This window comes from Eschrichtius robustus, chromosome 8 (genome assembly GCF_028021215.1).
Source record: "Eschrichtius robustus isolate mEscRob2 chromosome 8, mEscRob2.pri, whole genome shotgun sequence".
Classification (NCBI taxonomy): Eukaryota; Metazoa; Chordata; class Mammalia; order Artiodactyla; family Eschrichtiidae; genus Eschrichtius; species Eschrichtius robustus.
The window spans coordinates 82,507,364-82,521,472 of NC_090831.1; the positions used below are offsets into that span (position 1 = coordinate 82,507,364).

At 44.0% G+C, this 14,109-nt stretch overlaps 1 protein-coding gene across 3 annotated transcripts in view; it reads right to left on the reverse strand.

The window, feature by feature from the left end:
* The window catches only part of CPVL (carboxypeptidase vitellogenic like), a 111,670-nt gene that overhangs the window by 82,255 nt on the left and 15,306 nt on the right, over positions 1–14,109 (reverse strand). For all 3 annotated transcript variants that reach the window (XM_068549223.1, XM_068549222.1, XM_068549221.1), the window contains one exon: positions 9,651–9,769. In XM_068549223.1, the coding sequence (XP_068405324.1) occupies positions 9,651–9,769 (119 nt within the window). The remainder of the gene's footprint in view (positions 1–9,650; positions 9,770–14,109) is intronic.

The following is a 14,109-nucleotide window of genomic DNA, read 5'->3' on the forward strand; positions in this document are numbered from 1 at the left end:
GAGCACAGGCTCTAGGCGCGTGGGCTTCAGTAGTTGTGGCACGCGGGCTCAGTAGTTGTGGTGCACGGGCTTGGTTGCTCCGCAGCATGTGGGATCTTCCCAGACCAGGGATCGAACCCGTGTCCCCGGCATTGGCAGGTGGATTCTTAACCACTGCGCCACCAGAGAAGTCCCCCTAATAACATTTTTTTTTTAACTTATTTATTTATTTTTGGCTGTGTTAGGTCTTCGTTTCTGTGCGAGGGCTTTCTGTAGTTGTGGCAAGCGGGGGCCACTCTTCATCGCGGTGCGCGGGCCTCTCACTGCCACGGCCTCTCTTGCTCCAGATCACAGGCTCCAGACGCGCGGGCTCAGTGGTTGTGGCTCACGGGCCCAGTTGCTCTGCGGCATGTGGGATCCTCCCAGACCAGGGCTCGAACCCGTGTCCCCTGCATTGGCAGGCAGACTCTCAACCACTGCGCCACCAGGGAAGCCCCCCCTAATAACATTTTAATTCTACATACATACTCCCAACACATGCAAACAACTTGCTTAAGACATTCAGTGCTTTTCACGGGAATTTTACTTATAGTGGTTGGTTTCGACCACTCACTTAAAACTTCCTGTACAATGATTGTTGCCACTGCACTATCATACAGACAACTAACTTTTCCAAACTTTTTCCTGTTTCTGAAGCCTCCTTACATCACTCCCAAGCTCCCACTGACTCTCAACAAGCTTTGAATTGTCTCACTAATTTGAGTCAACTCACATCCCACTAGAATTCTCTTTACCTTTCTCCTCTTTAACCTTTCTACCTGGCTCTCGTTCCTTCATGAGGTAATTCTGGCTTCTCTGTGCCTCCTTCAAGAAAGTTGGACATTAGAAGGAATCAGGGGGAAGGTGTTAGAGAAAAGGCCTGACTTTCCTTTCTTAATGCATAGAAAGAAATGGCTGAAAAAGTTGCTTTCTTCTCCATGTTAAAATTTCACTTCTCAAAGGGAATCAGGCACGCAAAGGTTTCTTCAAAGATTGAATGTATCTATGGATGGGATAATCTGTAACTTATCTTTCTTAGCTACTTTCTTTTTGATTTGTCTCACTCACCTAACTTCTACTTTTCTAGGTCTCTGATGCCATTAGTACATAGCAAAGAGAAGATAAACAGTGAAAGTTAAAAAGATAAATGTCTGTGACCTCCACATCTTTACTGTTACTCGTGGATTTGTAGCCATCAGTGGTAGACATATTTTAAGAGATCTGTCCGGACCACATTCCCTTCTCTAAGAATTGACTCTCCATTCACCAATGGAAAGAGCCCATTAGCCATGTTTATTATCACATGACCCAGCAACCTCAGCCTCAGCTGACTGGACCAAGAAAGAACACCTGACCCAAACTGGGCCAATCACATTTTGCCCCCAGGAGAAGTGCTAGTTAATCTCTGTTGATTGCATAATCCAAGGACAGATAGGCTTGGAAACTGTAGGGTAGCCATCTTCTGCCAAATGCCTGTAGAAGCAAAGCACGCTGATCTGCAACAAAGCACAGATGAGTGATCCATTGGTCTTGACAGAATAAGGCTGAGACAGAAAGACTGGCTGCCCTGGCTCCTGATGCCTTCTCAGCAAACACACAATAAATTTTTCTATTTTTTTAACTATTATTTTTTTAACCTGGAAACATTGACCTTCAATTCTGTTACAAGTTCTAGTGTTTGCCCTGGCCCCCATCAGCCATGAGTATCATATCCAGCCCAGGGCAAGAGTAGGGGCAGAATGCCAGAGGGGTCTGCTTCCCCCTGAGCCACTTCCTCAGTGTTCGCCAAATGCCAGCATGCTAGGTAGGCTTCCTGTGTCCACCAAGGAACAGGAAGATTTTAACATAAAGAGGTATTCATTATAATGGGCGAATAACCATAAATATATAAAGAGAACTCTAAAGTGTATCCTGGGCTGAGGGAGAATGTCCACGGATGGACAAACTCATAAGGTGGGGCGCGGCCCTTCCCAAGGCTACGGTCCAGACCTTGTTGGGTAGCTGAGAAGTTCACTGAGGTGCCCAGGCAAAGCTGGCCAACAACCCCTGGGCAAGTACGAAAGGCCTCCTGGACAGTGGGCTGTGGTGGCAGGGCCGGGAGTGCAGAGGAAGTCAGGATGTTGGGAGCCCCTTTGCTTGAAGGAAGGCACACAACCAGGAGTGCACGATGTCCACGTCAGGAGGGCTGTGGGAAGCCACTCTCTGGGATGCAGGTGGTCCAGGCTGGTGAGAGGGTGCCAGAGAAAGCTGGGCTGTAGGAAGCCTGTTCGCTGGCAAGACCTGGGACGAATGGTGTCTATCTTGCGAGGGCCATAGTCAGGTGGTCACTGGGACAGAGTCCAGACTGTAAGCTTGCTGAGGGTCTTCGCGGTCTGGGTGCCCAGCTAAGGCAGAGCGCCACTGGTTGTCTCTCCACACACACTGCTGACAGACTGCGCAGCAGGGCCAAGAGAAAGCAAAACGCAGGACAAGGGGCCAGGAAAAGAAGTCAACTTCCTCCTACAATGTCCCTCCAGCACCCTCTACTGACAAAGCTTAATATCGTGTTCACTGAAAATTCAATACATGTTAAGTTGATCAGTTATTATTTGAACATAGGGAGTATAAGAAAATACGTTTGGAGATTACACCAGAGAAAAAATGCAGGAACTAGTCCATAAGGAATCTGGTGTATCTAATAAAGTTGTTTAAAAATTTATAATAGATAATACTTGTTCGTGGAAACCAATCTGGAAAGCATAAAACAGACAGAAAAAAAAGTTTTTTTAATCCTCCTAGCCTAAAATCATTGTGAACATTTTGATAGCATTTGTATTCTTGCTTTTATATTATGATCTAATATGTAAATAAATTTGCTTTTGTCGTCAAAAAAAAAAAATATCGTGTTCGCTGAATAGGAAAAATGTTTAAAACTCTAGTATTGTGGAGCAGGTAAGAGGGTAGAATTGGAGCCGACAGGCAAAAAACACAAAAAACAAAAAAAACTGTACAAAAAACACAAAAGCGCACACACACACACACAATCAAAAAAACCTGGTACAGTAGTCACCACTCCAGAAGTTCTAGATGTCCCAAGATATCACAAACGTAGCCCAAAAGTACATGACAAGAGGCTCTATGAGCTATCTAATGCTGCATAACATGTCTCTAATATTTAGGGGCTGAAGACAATAATAATCACTTATTATCTCTCTTGCTTTCTGTGGGACAGAAATTTGGGGCTATCTGGCTGGACATTTATGGCTCAGGGTCTCTCATGAGATTGTAGTCAAGATATCAGCTGGGGCTGCAAGTCGTCTGAAGGCCTGATTCCAAGGTTGACGGGAGGGTGGAGGCCTCACTTCCTCTCCAGAAGAGTTTGTCCATATGGCTGTTTTAGCATCCTTCCAACATGGCATCTGGCTTCCCTCAGAGTGAGTGGTCCAAAACACCAAGGCAGAAGCAGCATTGTTCTTAATGGTCCAGGCTTGGAAGTCACACACCATCATTTCTGCTATTAATGTGTGGGTCACCAAGGCCAGCCTTGATTCAGTGTGGAAGGGGACTGCACAGGAGAACACATACCAAGAAATGAAGATCACTGGGGACTCTCTTGAAGGCCAGTTACCACAGAGGCCACAAATTCAAGGGTTCATTCACAAACCAGAGTTCTCGGATGTTTTTATAACGTTGGTTGCACATTTAGGGATGTTTTGTAGGCAAGCCGACTAAAACTATAGATACCATAGAATGTAAGACTGGGAAGGGATCTTAGGAATCAACTTTAACATCTTTATTTCTCTATGAGAAAATGGAGGCTCAGAGAGTATAAATGTCCTGTCCCAAATTATATAGTGAGGAACCGCAGACCTGCAACTAGAATCCCAGTTTCCTGACCTCTAGCTCTCTCTTCCCAAATTCAAGTGCACTGACAACTGCACTGGAATCACTGTGGAGCCTGATAGAAATACTGGTCCCTGGGCCCTCTCCGGACCAAATGAATCAGAATCTCTGCTGGGAGGGGCCGCACACTGAGCTGGGGAATCTATTATATTTGTAAAGCTCCACAGGTATGTCTGACGAGCTGTAGCAAATTTGGGAGCTACTGCTCTCTGCCACCCTGACTGTTACTGAAGCAGTCCAGACACCCAGAGGAGGGAGTGAACTGAGTTTGTGCAGAGGCCCCGTGGAGCCTGATTCCATGTCTGCACTCCCTGGGTGGGCTTTCCTACTGGCTTCCAGGGACCCTTGAGGACCTGCTCTCCTGCTCCCAGAGAGAATGCCTTCTGCTTTGGCCATGAGCATCAGAGTGGTTCACTGCCCCTGCACCGCACTGTGGATTTGTGGACCTGGACCGTGTTCGCCTAATCCCCGTGCTCTCTTGCTTTTCCTGGTGTCTGGTTAAGCAGGGTCAGCACCTACATGATCCCGAGAGGGAGGGAGCACCTCCAATGTTGCCTCCAGGTGCCTCCCATGCCTCAGCCTATCCTGGCCTTGCTGACTCCTCAATATGATACTGACCTTTCTCAACCACCAAATAGTCAGATTCCAGGAATCCCGGCCACTGTCCTCGGCTCGAGGAGCAAGATGGGGCCCTGAGTAAAGGGGCTTAGGCCCAACTCTAAACATCTCAGATTTTGACTCCATGACAGTTGAATAATCTACAGGTTTTAGCTAAATGCATCCAATAAATTACCTCTATTCCTATATCTATGAAACAAAGTTCAAGGCTGGATATCTTTTTCCAATGAAAAGGATGCTAATATCAAAAAATAATAATCCATATGCCTTTTTATATTCTTGAACATGAAAAAATCCCAATTTCACTTTGTAATTTCCTTACCCAGTAACAATTAATCCACATTCTTGGCTGGCATCCAGCTCCTTCCAATTTGGAATTGCTCCTTATCTCTTGCCTTCTTTAACCTCCCAAATTGTGTCTGGTTTTGTTCTGTAGAGTATTTGTGTTAGTAGGAGGAAAACTAACAATAATGATGGTGATGAGGATAATTACATAATAATAGCCAATCTACTTACTATGTATCTAATAGCAAGTCTACTTACTATGTATCAGACACCATTCTGAGACTTTATCATATTATCTCATTTCTCTCAAAACCATTGTTCAGTAGGTATTTTGATCCTCATTTTAAAACAAGGAAACCAATGCTCAAAGAAGTTAAGAATGTGCCCAAGGAAGATCACATTTGGCAAAAGGAGTGGAGCCAAGGTTTTATCCAAGCCTGACTAACTCAAGAGCTATACTTTGAACGACTGTAATCTATTGCCTTTAATGACTCATTTTCTCAGGATCAGCATGGGATGATCAAGAGCAAAGATTTCTCCACCAGAGACCTCATTTTAAAATCTAATTCTGCCCATTTCTAGTTGGGTAACTTGGGGCTAATTATCTAATCTCTGTAATCCTCTTCATCTGTAAAATGAGGATAATAATTCCCTCCTCATGTGGTTTTAGTAAGGTCTAAAGAAGAAAATGCACAGTGCTTTATTAGCACATAGTCAACGTTCAGTTAAGAACAGCTATTTTAATTGTTAACATTTTTATTGGCTTCATTGTACTTTTTTTAAAATAAATTTATTTATTTATTTTTGGCTGAGTTAGGTCTTTGTTGCTGCGTGCGGGCTTTCTCTAGTTGTGGCGAGCAGGGGCTACTCTTCATTGCGGTGAGTGGGCTTCTCATTGCGGTGACTTCTCTTGTTGCAGAGCACGGGCTCTAGGCATGCGGGCTTCAGTAGTTGTGGCTCGTGGGCTCTACAGCGCAGGCTCAGTAGTTGTGGTGCACGGGCTTAGTTGCTCCGTGGCATGTGGGATCTTCCTGTACCAGGGATTGAACCGGTGTCCCCTGCATTGACAGGCGGATTCTTAACCACTGAGCCACCAGGGAAGCCCTTCCTTGTACTTTTTATTCCATGCAAAATGCCTATTCATTTCTCTTGTAGATTGCGTCCCTAACTGCACACCGATTTCAAGTTCTGGAACGCATTATGCACTGATTTGTATATAATAACAGGGGAGCCTCACAGAAATAACAGGAAAAGACAATTAATTTCAGAAACAGCAGTCCAAAAAAATACTCAGAGGATATTACAAGTGTGGCATCCTTCCTGGGTTTTTCATTTTCTCTACCTTCAGTTTTTCTAAGGGGTCACTTCTCTCCTGATGATCGTATCAGCTGCTTCCCTGTGACAGGCAACAAACTAGTATTTCTGCCAAATGAAAGGATCTCTCTCCCATCTCGGTGACCACTGCTTCTCCTTCTCGCATGCTTTATCTCCTTCACCTAAACTTGCCTGGTCCATAATTTACAGACTGACTGGCTCCGCAGGAATTGTTGCCTTGGGGCCTCGGAGACCTGACTGTGCATGTGGGCTCCCCTGTAAGGAGGTCTTGGAAAAATCTATCCCAGCTGCCATGTGGGGACACCTGGTAGCGTCTGTGGTGACAGCTGTCAATGGTCCATCTTTTCATCTCTGCCTCTTCCTGAAGCTCAGTCTATCACTTCCAACAGAACACTATGTGCTTAAGCATCTTCTTTCCTGCTGTGGTGGTGTTGTTTTTATGTCTTCTGGGATCATCTTAGAATGTATTTAGGGCTATAATTCTGGGCCCAAAAGAACATAATCTGGTCAGGGGGTGCATAGGTAGGTCTTCATTTAATTAAAAGGGGGGCCCCAATAGCACAGTTATTGTTTACTGCAGGGGGTTTCAGTCTGGAAACCAGGAGTGGGTACAGCAGACCCTAAGCCCACCTCCCTGACTAGCTTTATAGTCCCAGAGAATCACCAATATCCTAGATAAAGCTGTTCACCTCTCAGAGGCAACCTAAAAAGGAAAAGACTGGGTCTTTGTTTGGTTTTCATTTGATCACTTCCCTCAACATTAATTGCTGTTTTCACAAATCTGGATCATTACTAAAAAAAAGCCACCATGTAGAAGTCAATGGGCAACTTACTGGTATCATAGCCAGCCACCAAAGCAGAAGAGAGAGTAAGGAATCAGGTTTGGCAGGGCTGGGGTGGAGGTGGGAGAGGCAGAGGGTGCAGCGGAGGTGGAGCCCTGGCAGGACTTAGAGGAATACCAAGCAGGATTAGGAGAGCTGACCCCACAGGCTGCACTCACCTCCTCAGTCCTCCATTCTAGCCCTCATCCTAGGCAGATGCATGGGACAACATACCACCTCTATTGGGGTTTGCCTGCTCTAGGTGTTTCCAATAAAAGGAGTGTGGGCCACTTTGGGGCCAGGAGCACTGAATCCAGGGTGGTAGCCTGTAGGCTAGAGTGATGGTTTCTCAAGTGTGGTCCACCTGCTAATTCTACAACTTGCTGGCCTCTCCCAGTTTACAAGTCAGAATCTCTGGGGAAATGTGAAGATCATTCCTAAGGACAATAAAATGTGAGGATCACTGAGCGAGAACATACTGCAAATCACTAATCCAGGTAAAATTTTCAAGTATCCATTTTGCACAGAATAATGCCCTCCAAAGATGTCACATCCAAAACCCCAGAACGTGTGAATATGTTAAGCTACGCAGTAAAGGGGAATTAAGGTTGCAGATGGAATTAAGGTTGCTAGTCAACCGACATTAAAACAGGCAGATTATCCTGGATTATCCAGGTGGGCCCAAAGTAATCCCAAGGGTCCTTAAATGAAGAGGGAGGCAAAAGACAAGAGGCACGGAAGGTGATGAGTATGGAGTCGGCCAGAGTGATGCAATGTGAGAAGGATTCAACTCACTGATGCTGGCTTTGAAGATGGGAAAAGGAGCCATGAGCCAAGGAATGCCAGCAGCCTCTAGAAACTACAAAAGGCAAGGACACGCATTCTCCCCTGGAGCCTCCAGAAGGACCACAGCCCTGCTGACACCTTGATTTTAGGCCAGTGAGACCGGTGTTGGACTTCTGACCTCCAGAACTGTGAAATAATAAATCTGTGTTGTTTAAGCCACTAAATTTGTGCAAATTTGTACAATAGCAATAGAAAACTAATACAGCTCTTATTCATGACAAATGCCTGTATTCATGATAAATGCCTGTATTCAATGATATGGATAGATGTGATATCACAAACCATACAGTATGGTTTCTGAAAGGCATGGAGTTTAAGGGACTTCCAAGAACATGAGGAAAATTTCCACCTGTTAGAAACAGGTCATCTTTCTAGGCTTAATTTATCTCCTCAAGATAGCTGTGCTGGATATTGGGATATTTACTTGGTTGCTTCTGAAGATCCAGTCTCTACTCTGCTCTGTGCCCTGGTAGGCAGATCTCTATGGACCAGACTCCCTTGCCCTTTGGTTTCCAGTTGGGTTCCCCCAATGGGAGGTACCAGCAGGAGAGTCTAGAGGTCACTCAGGTACCAGCCTTGCACTTATACAACCCTGAGAGTGAGTCTCTCCTTAAATTTTGTGCTCTAGGCACCTTACTTGCCTCACTCAACAGTAACAATGAGGAAGAAATATGTAAGGGGTCCAGGAGAAGCCTTCCCAGAGTGGGTGACAGCCTGAAAACTGCTATGAGCTCCAACTATAAAGTATCTAGAATTCCTCACCATTTCTTATATGCCTCCTTCCACCCACAACTACCTGGTGAACTGTCAGAGGCCATGGTTGAGAAAGTAGAAATGAAAAGTCAAGAAAATATGATCCAACAGCACCAAGAGAAGCAATTTAGTTCAAGCAATTTACCCAGTCATTACATATGCAATGCTGTTATATGCAAATCACATGCAAATATAAATACTACCCTCCACAGGAGGGTAACCTTTTTTTGTTTTCTCTGGCTTCTAAAAGCAAATTCAATTTGGAAAATAAAAATAGAAAATTATGCTGTGGTGGGATAAAATTTGTTTATGCATCTCACTGCCTCTTACAATAACCCCAGTAGTATCCATAAGCCTAAAGTAATTTGTTCCTGCTGAAGAACTGTGTGACCTTGACGTGAGCTAAATAGAAATGCTGAAGTACAAGCATATACGAACCTGTGTCTGTATGGATGTGAGAAGGTAAATAGCACCCTCATCCAGGAAGCCATCCTGGGTCACTGGTCCTCCCCACCCCTCCCCTAAAGGCCCACAGAGTGAGTTCAGTTCTCTCTCCTCTGTATCCCCACAGAGCACTACTCAGTAAATGGGTATTGGATGCATGAAGGAGTGAGTGTAAGAATGGTAACTGGCACAGCAAAATCCATAGACAGAGCAGCCAAATAAGACTACAATTGACTAAATTTAAACAGGCTTAGACAGGCATCACCTGTGAACTTCAGGAATCTCCCCACTCCTCGTCCTTCCTTGGCTCCCCACCGCCCAATCCTGCCCCCAAGTATTTTTAGAACAAAACAACAAAAAGATAGGAAGAAGACTGTGGCAGGAAGAAGGTGGCAGCGTTAATATTCTGAACAAGGCTGCAAGGAATTTAAAAGCCGGACCTCCCCCACTAACGTTTGTTTCCTGCACATAAACAGGAACACCACGGCAGAGTCACTGGCACTTATTTTTAGAAAAAAAAAAAAATCTAAAAGATTTAAAAGAAAAGAAAAGCACCCTTAGGTTGGTTGTAGGCCAACGTTTCTACCTGAAGCAACAGAGTCGGCTCTTGAGCATCAATGTCCTGTGAGGGCGCTGCTGCAGGCCTACCTGAGCTGGAAAGAACCAGAAGAAAAGGTTGCTGTTGTAAGTCTTATTCACAGTGATGTAGCCAGAATAACTCGTCAAATTCCATCCTGGGAAAGGAGCCACCGAGCTCAACCGTCTCCCTAGCGGGGGAAAAAAAATTTACCCGAGGATTAGACAAATAATAAATACAGGGTGAGCCATCTCCATCTTGGCCAGACTTCTCCCAGGGGCCAGGTCTGGCATGAAGTGATCAGAAAGGCTACAAGGGGATTGGTATAAAGGTGCTTACTGGTAGCAACTTCCAGCCTGCCCTGGCCAGTTCCACATATTCAAAATTCACCATTTAGCCAAGGGCAAGTGACATTTTAAACCTTTTTTTTGGTTCATATCTTATGAACTATAATAAGATTTTTTTTTAAGAAGAAAAGAAAATCACCTATCCTCAGCTCCACTCTAAAGAGTAAACCAAGGTGTTCACATGGGGCCACCTAGAAGGCCAAGGCAGGATAAAGTCACCTAACCCCGAAAGGTGGGGGGGGGTGGTGAAAGAGAAATAACAGCTAAGGAGCTCTCAGCCTGGGGGAGGCCTGTGTTCTCCACACTCTTCTTGTGGTGAAAGCAAAGGGCCTGCCACTTCCACTAAGGGAAATGCACCAGGCATGTGGGGAGTAAGGATGGCTAGGGCCGGCTGGGACCGGCTGGGGAGGGTGGGGAGAGGCAGGCAGTGAGACTGTGGGTGCTCACGTGGCTACTCAGAAGGAGCCAAATAGGACAAGGGGCAGCTGTAGAGGGCAGAGGTCCTGGTTTTCTAAGGGCAGCAAAAGGACAGGGACAGGGAGGAGGAAAGAGGGAATGCTCAGAGAGGTGAGGCGCCCAGGAGTAAACAATACTAATAGCAATAGAACTAATACCAAGGGCTTTACATTACGTGGTAGGTATAATTATTATCTCCACTTTACAGATGAGAAAGCTGAAGCACAGAGAGGTTAAGTAACTTGCCCAAGGTCACACAGCTAGTAAAGGAGAGCTGGGATTTAAACCCAGAAGTCGGGCTGCAGAGTTAGCTCCTGCCCCTACCCTGCTACACTGCATCTCAGCTAGAGAGTTAGTCAAAAGGTATAAGTAGCAGGGAGTGGAGGGGGAAGCAGTGATTAGGAAAGGAGTGGAGAAGGAACAGTAAACAGGTAGGAAGCAGGGTGTGGTGGGGAAGTCTGAGTGAAGAAGAGTCCTTTAGGGGGAACAAAGCAAGTGTCCCCAGTAAAAACAAAATCGTTCAAGAAAAGCTACTTAAGTCTGAGACTTATCAAGTTGGAGACTGTTTAGTAGACAGTAGGTAAGGAAGCTCGATCCTACTCATGTGCCACCAACGAAAGATGTCTTCAGTGGCGTAACAGAGCCGAAGGGCCCTGGAGTGCTAATTGACATCTCTTCCCAACTCGGCATTCAGTGACAGCACAGATATGATGCAGTAAGCCATAGTGTCAATGTGGATACTGATTTGTCCACCCTGGGCTTTGTGTGAGGATCAAATGAAAACATGCATATGACCCTTGAGCACAGAGATGGACATAAAATAAGGGCTCAGGCAAAGAGAGGGATGATTCTCATTAGCCTGTGGGCCACCCCAAGAATAGTCTAGAAGACTTTGCCTTTTTGGGGCTCAGTCCAGTTCCCCCAGGAAAGATTGTTTAATCCAACCTCTTTACCTCTTCCTCATTCTCTTCCCAATGAGATCTATCCCTCCCCACCAAAAAAAAAAAAAAAAAAGGCAAGGAACAAAGAAAGATTTTAAGGAAAAGAAACGGGAGATGTTTTGGGGAAAGTGGTATGTGCCTGCCCTTCCCATCCCCCACCCTTCCCTCTTCCCATCTTTGCTTCCACTCTCAATTAGCCCACAGAAAGATCGCCTCCAGGGCTGGGCAGCCTTTAAAACACTTCTTTTGGCCTTTTTTTTTTTTTTTTTATTGAGGTGTAACTGACATACAACATGACATTAGTTTCAGATATATAACATGATTGAATATTTTTATATGTTGTGAAATGATCACCACAATAAATCTAGTTAACATCCGTCATCACACACAGCTACAAATTTTTTTCTTGTGATGAGGACTTTTAAGCTCTACTCTCTTAGCAACTTTCAAATAGCAAGACAATATTATTAACTACAGTTACCATGCTGTGCATTACATCCCTGGAACTTATGTCTTTTGTAGCTGGTAGTTTGTACGTAAAACACTTTTGACATATTTTTCACAAAACTATTGATCTTCTCAAAATCCAACAGAGATCCCCCCAAAAAGGAGGGCAGAGAACCAAAGGCTGAAGCGTTGGGAATGAGTGAGATGTGAATCCCAGAGGGCTAAGTGAGCATTTGAGAAAGACAGAGAAAAATGAGAAAGGTCAAAGTAGAATGAGAAAAAGAGAAAACATATAATAGAAAGGAGCTGGAGGGAATGGACTATGGGAGATGGGGTGATTGAATCAATTTATCTCTCTGAGACCAGCACAACACAAGGTCCGCTGGCCTGCTCTGAAAATGACTCAGATGCTTACCCAGTCCTCCCTTTCTGAGCATTGTAAAGTTGTTTCTTTGCTGCCTTGTACTGACTGGGCTATACTTTCTACCTTCCCTCCTGGATCAGGGGCTATTGGGAAGCAGGGAATTTGTCTTGTTTATCTTTGTACCCCCAGGGACACAGTATGCTGATTTATACACTTAAGACATTCGATACACATTTGTTAATGAATAAATGTGAATGAATGAACTAAAACATGACACATTGGCAATGCACTAGGATTAGCTTACTTCTACAAAAACCTCCTAAGTCAGGCAGGCCTTATTAAGATGTCCAGAAATTTAGAAAAACTTTTCTCTGGCCCACAAAAAAGTGTTTCACCCTGTTTTAAATTTTAAATTTCCTTTAACTAAACCCCAGTGAAATAAAAGTTCTTTCAAGTAAATTGATTTTTTGCATTTTCAAATGTCCCCCGTTCATCCTTCTAGAATATATTAATGGAATGTGGAAAATAAACTCCCAAGATGGAGGAGTTTCTTTCTTCCTGGAACCGTGACTCATAATACAAATGTTTAAAACAGTTGAAAAAAGGAAAAAGGTTTTCTTTGAAGCGACTTCACTTCCTACTTGCTATTTACTGTGGTTACCAGTGCTTGTGATAGTAACACTTTCAAAAAGATTAGAGTATGACCAAAGAAGGGCTTGAACCAGTTAATCAGGCACTTCATATGTGCAAAAAGACTTGCATCATCATCAGGATGGACAGGACACTACCAGGCCATAAGTAATAATAAATTAAGACCTAATAGCAAAATATTCTCTAAAGTTGGTGAAAAGGCAGTGTCCGGAAACATGCTAAAACTGGCCTCCTACATTCATTTTGTTTCAGAGAGTGAGGATTTATTCTAGCTGCAGAGAAAGCAAACATGCAATTACAGTTACATAAAACTAAGCCAGTTAGTTTATGTTGGGGATTTTCTAAAAAATTAAAATTTCCCTTGTCTTTTTGTGAATTACTGTTTATCTCAAAAATGTTCCATTACGATATTAAGACTCATGTTCCTAAGATTCTGACAGACTTGATAAACAAAAGGGATTCAGGGGAGTGAGCTGACCATCTGTCCAGAGCTTCCTGAACTTTCAGTAAAGCGGATGAATACAATTATCCTTAATTGTGTTGTCAGGACTGCAGTTGAATACCCAGATGTACCTGATTTTGGATTAGCCATTTAAAATTCTGTTCAAAGATTTTTGACAGAACTTTAGAAAGTGACATTATACCAGATTTAATATTTTAAATGTTGTCACTCATCAGATGGTGATCTATCAGGCTTAGCACAAAAGGACAGAGATAAAACTATCTCCCTCAGAATCTTTCTTTACTACTGCTGACACCCATGACCGTGAAATGCTTGTAGGCGAGAAATCCAGGAATGGGAGGGATGTGGACAATCTCTCAGGCAGATTTCTCTGTATTCTTTGCACTTGTTCTACCAGATGTACAATTCAGAGACACCATGGCCAGCCACGTTGCCTTAATGCTTTGTTTAAGCTGTCTTACTCAGTATGCACAGGCCCTTTCTTATTTGCCCAAATCTTACCCTACACCCTCAAGTCTGGTAACATAGCACAGTGGTTCACACCTCAGGCTCTGGAGTCAGCAGAGATAGGTTTTAATTCCAGATCTGCCACTTACTACCTTTAAATGGTCCTGGGCAAGACACTTAATTTCTCTGGGCTTTAGTTTTCTCATTCGTAAAATGGGAACAGTAAGTGTTCATTTTTCATTAGAGTTGCTGTAAGGATTAAAAGAGCTCATTTGTGTAAAGCATAATGCCTGAAACATAGGTCTCAAATTTAAATTCTACAAGTATTTATTGAGTGCCTATTACATACAGCCGCTGCGCCAGGTACTCGGGATATAATTACTACTAAATGTTAGCTATTTATTGATACTACGA